Source organism: Momordica charantia, assembly GCF_013281855.1.
Source record: "Momordica charantia cultivar OHB3-1 chromosome 2 unlocalized genomic scaffold, Mcharantia_2.0 BLBB01000002.1, whole genome shotgun sequence".
Classification (NCBI taxonomy): Eukaryota; Viridiplantae; Streptophyta; class Magnoliopsida; order Cucurbitales; family Cucurbitaceae; genus Momordica; species Momordica charantia.
The window spans coordinates 10,250,016-10,257,887 of record NW_028275160.1 but is presented as its reverse complement, the minus strand read 5'-3'; the positions used below and the strand labels follow the sequence as shown (position 1 = coordinate 10,257,887).

At 30.3% G+C, this 7,872-nt stretch overlaps 1 protein-coding gene across 1 annotated transcript; it reads right to left on the bottom strand.

Moving 5' to 3' along the window:
* Positions 1 to 1,895: 1,895 nt before the first annotated feature.
* Positions 1,896 to 5,188, bottom strand: LOC111024764 (GDSL-like Lipase/Acylhydrolase superfamily protein). Its single transcript, XM_022302540.2, has 5 exons — positions 4,953 to 5,188; positions 4,651 to 4,781; positions 4,307 to 4,555; positions 2,976 to 3,231; positions 1,896 to 2,437 (listed from the first exon to the last, which is right to left on the bottom strand). The coding sequence occupies exons 1-5, from the start codon at positions 5,185 to 5,187 to the stop codon at positions 2,214 to 2,216; spliced, it is 1,095 nt and encodes a 364-aa protein (XP_022158232.1). The 5' UTR covers position 5,188; the 3' UTR covers positions 1,896 to 2,213.
* Positions 5,189 to 7,872: the final 2,684 nt, after the last annotated feature.

Sequence of the window (7,872 nt, the reverse complement as noted above, 5' to 3'; positions counted from 1 at the left end):
ATAGTCTCTTCACAACGTTACTATATATTAATGAGTTAGACATCAACATGAATGATAAATCAAAATTTTCATTGCATTACAAAAATCGACAAAATAAAAGAAAATATCAATAAAATATCACTACTATATACATAATATTAATATTTTTTAACTTATTTAGAAATAGAAATATATGTATTTCTTAATTTAAACATTTTTAATTTCTCTAATTTTTTTTAAAAAATATCCATCGACATCGACATCTTATCAATATTTCTCTAAAATTGAGACATCATTTCTGTCGACATTGATATTTAAAACCTTGGTTAATTATTTTAGCCCACCCAATTTGTTATCTAAATACGGTGTGTTGATTGATCAATCTTATTAACTTTATGAAAAACTTAACCGTAATTTAACACTCTAACATAACTACGTACACATAAGTTAACTGCATCTCTTAGCCAAAATGAACATAACTAAACGATAATTGGCATATCGATCCCTCACCCCTACATGTTGTACTAAAAAAAACTGCGTCTCTTAAATATTCCACCACCATAGTTAGGGTAGACGACTAATTCATTTGACCGTAGACTAGATGCACTCTTTAATTTTCAATATTTTCTTCATTATATGCTCCATAGATCGAGCAGATCCTTTCATTTCAATTTGTGAAGATCATTTCTTTCACGAGTATATTTTAATTCTCATCCCTTATTCTCATTCTCATCCTCTTGAACTATACGAATCTGTTTTATTTCAATCATCTCGAACATGACTTTTAGTTAATTGACACGACAACTGATTAATTTAAATTGAAGTTAACTTCAAATAACGTTAAATCTTCCCCATTAATTAATCTAATCATATCAACTAGTACACGACCAACAATAGTAATATATTTCCTACAAAAAAATCACATTTTCCTAACACCTAAAAATAAGAGCTTAGTTGGTTGGGTTTTGTACTGACCTGCAGTGATTTAATAATACAGCTCACAATTCCACTACTTCAATTTGAAAAACCCTTCTGCCTGATACCAAATCTTTGATCATAATGCACATTTTAAAACCAAAATCGAGAAACAAAATTGAGTTTCATTAAAAAGCTCATCAAATTTGTACTCATTCAAACACGTGATTTCACACAACAAAAGCAAAACAAAGGCAAACAGAACTCGTTTAGTAACGTTCATGTTTCTTGTTTCTATTTCTTCAGTTTTAACGAAAAAAAATAAATTTCATGGCTCCAACATCTAAGAATTCAGATTTGTTAAAACAATCTTTTTATTAATGTTTTGGAACAAATTGGAAATGGAAAAAAAAAGAAAAGAAACTTGTTTTGGTTGTTTTCAAAATTTTTATATAATTTTGATAATGTTCCCAAAAAAATGAGAAACAAAAAACGTAGTTAGTTGTAAAATGTTTAAACTTCCTAAGAAAATTGGAAAGGAGAAACAAGAAACAGGAACGTTACCATTTCCTTTTCTTGTTTCTCGTTTTCAATTTTCTTAAGAAATCTAGATATTTTGCAACTAACTATGCACCGTTTGTTTGGTAATGTTTCTGTTTCTTGTTTCTTGTTTCAATTTCTTTTTAAGAAATCTAAACATTTTGTTTTGAGAAAACTCTCAAAATTATATATAAATTTTGGAAACAACCAGCAAGTTTTTTTTTCTTGTTCCCATTTCCAATTTATTCCAAAACATATATAAAAAGATTGTTTTATGAATTTGTGGAGATTAGGGTCATGCAATTCATTCTCGTTTCTTGTTTCTCGTTTCCAATTTTTTTAAGAAATCTAAGTATTTTGCAACTAACTTTGTTTCTTATTCTTATTTTGAATTTATTCCAAAACATAAAATAAAAATATGATTTTATCATACTTGAATTGAATTCATGGATGTTAGAGCTATATATTTCATTTTTTTTTATTAAAAAATGAAGAAACACCAATAACAATACCAAACGAGCTCTAAAATTCCCCAACTCTAATATCTCCTTGTTTCTCTAATGGGCTCAATTCAACTCGAGAGAATAAGATCAGAGATGACAATCCAAACACATTAAAAAAAAAGACAGGAATCCAAAGGAAAGCACCATTGGGGCAATTCGTCGAACAGTTCAAAGGCAATCCAAAACATGTCATATATTCATCAAGTTCTTGAATAATATACCAATATAAGCTGCTCCCAAGACCCTTCTTGTGTTCCTTCATCAATGAAACGCTAATTAGAGGTCGCGAAGCTGCCTGAGGTTCACCGGAGAAATGTATTTTTGGTCGCCGTCGAGCAATTTTTTGGCAAGAATAAGGTTGGCAGCTTCACTTGGATGGTAAGGGTCCCAAAAGACATGCGTTGATCTGTCTGTGCAGAGGCTTGATTGTGGGCCGCAGGGTATTATTCCCGCGAACTGCCCTCCATTCCCACAACATGCTCTACTTGCCGTCTTGAATCCTACATTTACACAAGGAGAGAATCGTGATATAATTATATGTTTTAACGGTTTCTGAACGGTGGTAGGTTCGAATCTTCACTGATTCAGGTTTCTTTTATTTGGGTCGTTTTTATTGACTTTCATATTTGTTGGTTGTAAGGACCATTTACCTTATTTGAATGGAAATGTATAAGTCTCTCACGACTTGAACTATATGTTTAAATTGACATATAAGATTGGTGGATGTAGTATATATTTACTTCTTTGGTTTATCTAACAAATTGTGCCAAAATTATCACTAACATTTATCTAATAGATATGTGACACCATATTAATTAAGTTACCAATAGAAACAAATATGAAATCACACTTTAACATTGAGTGGAGAGACTAAAGAGAAGTAGAACAAGAAAAAAAAAAGATTAAATATATGTTTTAGTCTCTAATGTTCGGATGATTTTTCAACTTAATCCTTAAAATTTAAAAAGTTTCAATTTAATCTCTCACTGTTGAGAAGGATATAAAATTGATGAAATGCAATGAAGAAGTAATATTTACCATAATTGTCATAGTTTACGATGAGATCCATGACAAGATCATAGACATTGGCATAGACAAAAGTTGAGGAAGGGAGATTTTTGTTGAGAGTGGAGAGCAAATCCTTCAATTTGGCATTGTATTGAAGGGCCAACTTATTGGCCAAATCAACACATTGGTCTTCATTTAATTGGTTGATGGTCTTTTGGTAGGGTATGCACCCTATTGGACCCACATTTCCCACCACAAATTTCCTAGCATCCAAGTGGTACAATCTCTGCATCCAATTGAAAATTTCACCGCATCAATATCAAAATTCATGTGATTTCATTTCAAAATTAATCCGCAGTAGGAAGAATAGCTTATCTATGTTGTAAACTTTTGATAAGTCTCTTATCTTTTCAACGGGAGATTCTTAACAATCAATTACTAAACAAAAATTTATAGGCCTAGCATCTAGATTTTTATGGTTGTGTTTATTTTTCCACTTTAAAGAAAAAAGATCAATTGTGTATGACTTGTCTCGTTACGTTTCTATATCTTATTTTTACTTTTTGTTTTCTATTTTTTAATAAATGAAAACAGAACTAGTCCTATATAACTACTATTTGTCGTTGGTTGTTCTTTCTTTTTTATTGAAAAATTAAATAGAGATATATTTGGTAATTATTTTTTGTTTCTTGTGCTTTGAAATTTTAAATATTTTTATGAAATTTAATATATTAAAAAATTTTATGTTATATTTATTTTTTATTATTGCATTCTATTCTATAAGTAGGAAAAAATAGAAAGAAAATAAGAAACAAGTTTAGAGACTTACTAGACATTTTTTAAACTTAGGATTCTATGAGTCACAATTATGTCGGGACGTGGATTTAAATATTGTCTTAACAAGTTGAGCTTAGCCCATGTATTGACTACTCTATTTTATGTTACTTATAGTTAACATTATTCAAATCATCAATAGTTCATTAGCCAAACTAACATGTTAGTTTGACATTTAAATAACAACAATATTAATGGTCATACGAACTTTTCGGATGAGTTTAAAATGATTTTTGACGGTAGCAGTCTTTTAACTGAAGTAGTATGTTTTGAAGTGATTTCGGTCATGACATCGTGAAAAATACTTTCATGTTTGATAAACTAAAAGTTTAAAATTATTTTAAATTTATTTTCAAGGACGACGATTTTGGAAAATCATACCTACTTAAATTTCTTTTTTCAAAATCACTAATTCTACCGTCACTCCCAACCACACCGTAAATGGTTCCTCGAAAAGGACTTTGAAAATGATTTCAAATTTTTCAAAATTACATTTGAACTGAAATTAAAATAGTACTTAGACTTACAGTGAGCTGATCTCTAAGATGAGCGATCATGTCGTCGATAAAAGAATCGGGGCTCTGCGAGATCCGAGCGCCGATGGAGAGCACCGGAAGAAGATAATTGTTCAAGAAATCGTTGGCTCCAACGGTGATGGAGAAGATGGAGTTTTTGGTAATATAATCTCTCGCTTTCGAAGCTCCCAACAATTTATCCAACTGTTTTCTCGTTATGTTGAAGAAATCCACCTGAATATCCATTCCCAACCGATTTACCTGCCAACATTCACACCACCATTTTGATTAATAAGTTAATTGTTTACTTTTTTTTTTATTCTAGAGAGAGAAGAGGAGAGAGAGAGAGTTCCGACAAAGATTCTTCCGGTGGCGTTGAGGATTCCGCCGCCGCCGGAGGCGTAGTTAACGCCGTTTAGTATTGATTTTGCGGTGGAGTTTGGGGACAGAAATGGCACTGCGTGCTTTGGTTGACCCAACTCTTCACCTGTATAGTTTACATGTATGGTTACAAGAGTAGGGTCGTATCGAGAAAAAGAGAGGATCGATTGCGTATTTATAAAAAGGACTTATAAAAACGAACATCCTAAGTAGACATAACCATAAAAAGCATAAGACCGAACCGGTCGGAGAAAGCTAGACAATCGACCGAGCTTACCGACGATGTCGCCGATGGTTCTGCCGTTGGTGAATCGGCCGGTGGGGGCCCCTCCGGAAGCCTGATAATCAATCCCATTGGGGCGAAGATTGGCCTTAGACAAGGTTGGCAAATAGTTATTATTTCCAGCATCAACCAGAGAATCACCAAATATAAAGGAAGCTCCAAGCTTTTCATTGGCAGCATCAGCTCCCATCAAAATCAGAATCAAAATCAACAAACCCACTTTCGCCATGCCCTGCAAAGTGCAAACACAACAAAAGGAATAATCATATATATAAATAATGTAGTAATTAACGACGTCGTATGAGCAGAGATTTTTTGGTGAAACTTGCAAGTTTTTGTTTGAATTTAAAGTCAGCGTTCTGGTTTGACTGTTACTCTCTCCTTTTTTGTTGTTGTTGCAAGTTTTTGACAGGGTAGTTCATCAGAATTATTTGGTTTGCTTTTTTTTTTTTCTCCCTTTTTCTTGATCCTTGATACGTAAGTTCTATCAAATATTAAAAAATTATTCATAAAAAGTAAAGTTATGATGTGAATAAAAAAAGTATGGTACTCTCCGGGACTGTAATAATTTTATCATTGATAAGTAGGAGAGATAAATGCATCAAAAAAAAGAGAGAAAATAGATTTTTAAAAATCTTTTTCAAGAAATAAATAGCGGTCAATTTTTTAACTGTGCTAAGAACCAAAATCAACCTTTATTTGATCAATCTATACAAAGTCAACTATCGAATAATTATGCCAATTGTTAACCCTTCTTGAAATTCGGGGATTAAAATTAGTTAAATTGAAAGTTTAAGTTTAAAATTCACTCCCGCCACTAAAATTTATGAATAAATTGACTTTTTTTGTAATTCATATAACATTACTGATTTTTGATAATTATGAAAGTGAAGATTCAAATTTGAATTATGTTAAGTTTTATCCATGTAATGTATTTATTTATAATACCATCGAACCATTCTAAGTTTAGGGAATGAAAGATTGATATTGATATATATTTACTTAAAGGAAAAAAAATCAATAAATGAATGAAAAAGCTAAAATAACTGTGCAAACTTTAAGAAAAATAATTATAATGCAGTGGAAAAAAATGTAATCCCTTTATATTATCTATTCCTATGAATTGATAAAATATAACCATTACAACTAAATAGAAGAATTAAAACTTTTAATTTGAGAAACTAACTAGTATATTGTATAGGTTAATCATTAAAAAAAAGTATATGCCAAAACTATATAAATAGAGACTAAAAATAAATATATTTCAAGTTCGTTTGATAACTTTTTCTTTTTTTAGTTTTCGTTTTGAAAATTAAACTTACAATCACATTAGTTCCACCTATGTATTCATTTACCTTCCTATAGACTTTTTAAAAACGTTTCCAAAATTTAAGTAAAATTAAAAAAAAAATAGTTAAGAAAAAAACTTGAGTTCTTTTTTTAAAAAAATTTGATAAATAACTCAAATTTATTCAGAAGAAAGTGAAAAACATACTAAAAATTTGTGAGGCAATATTAATTTTTAAAAACGGACAATTAAATCAAAATCGGTATAAAACAGGGCCTTTCATTCTTTAAATTTAGTCAGAAGAAAAAATATATATATTTTAATCGGATTAAGTAATTTAAAGGATGAAAGTTGAAATAATACCATTTAATGAAATTTAACCAAGCTAATTATTATAAAAGTATTTTATTTTACTTAAAAAAAGGGAAAAGAAAAAAGAATGATTCAACTTTGGAAGTCATAGTAAAAGCTAGTGTTGGTTCAACAGTTCGTTTGACAATCTTCCAACTCTCTTGGCTTTTTCTTTGCTAACCCACCATCGCTATCTATTCTTTCTTTTTATTTTTACAAGTCTCAACAAATTAGACGCAAAAAATGTTTAAACTCGTGGATCTGATTCGAACGTAACTCAATAGATAAAAAATCGTTTGGTAACATTTCTACTTTTAATTTTTAAAAAATAGAAGTGTTTGATAACTGTTTCTACTTCTCGTTTTTCATTTTCAAAAAACTTTCTGAACAAAATTAAGCTTCTTGTTCTTTCTTTTTCAAAATATAAATAAAAGTGTTATTTTATTATTCTTGACTTATAAATATATAATATATATTGTTTGAGGTGATTTTCAGCACACACGTGGTACATATTGATTGGGTAATAGAAGTTGCACGTAGTTTTTATTGATAAGTTTCAAGTTTCATCACCTCGGGTTCGTCTCTTATGACTGAGCCGACGCCTTGCGGCACGGCCGAGCCAATCGAGCTTCATTGAAAGTTTTGTCCCCATTTATTGGTTGAACTGACTAGCTTCACTTCGACAGACTCCACGACAACATACTGCTATTCACGGCTACCTTAAAGAGTCTTTGAGACCTTATCGGAAATATTGTTGGGGAATTTACTTATAAATAAAGTCTATTTACTCACGCGAATACTAAATTCTCTCTCGAGTTTAATTCAACCAGCTACTGACTTAGGTATCGAAGTCTGTTATGCTTTGCATAAAAAAATTTTGCTACCCACCGTCATTTTCTTTATTCTTATTTGATTGATTTATTTATTTATTCAAATCTCGTGCAATGGAATATTGGTCCTTGTTTTGATAAACCTAATGCCACACCCTTTTATACTCTTTTCGCTCTCCCCCGAGAAAAACTAAAATATTTATCTTTTCACTTTAGAATTTTAAATTATGTTTAGAATTTTCACAAGGCTAAAATTATTTTTAATGTCAAAATTACTTCTATTTTAAGATGGACATATTTCACAATGATTCCATTGCCAATATCACTTCCATTCCTATTCATCAATTTTTGCAAATTAAAAAATTGATTTTAGGAAAATATAAAGTCACTTTAAATTGATTTTTAAGGTATCACTTAAATGGTAATTTTGAAAAATTAATTATAC

Coding starts and splice junctions, on each gene's coding strand:
- LOC111024764 (XM_022302540.2), bottom strand. CDS start 5,187: ATGGCGAAAGTGGGTTTGTTGATTTTGATTCTGATTTTGATGGGAGCT. Junction 4,782..4,952: donor AACCATCGGCGACATCGTCG/GTAAGCTCGGTC, acceptor TAAACTATACAG/GTGAAGAGTTGGGTCAACCA. Junction 2,438..2,975: donor CGTAAACTATGACAATTATG/GTAAATATTACT, acceptor GTGTAAATGTAG/GATTCAAGACGGCAAGTAGA.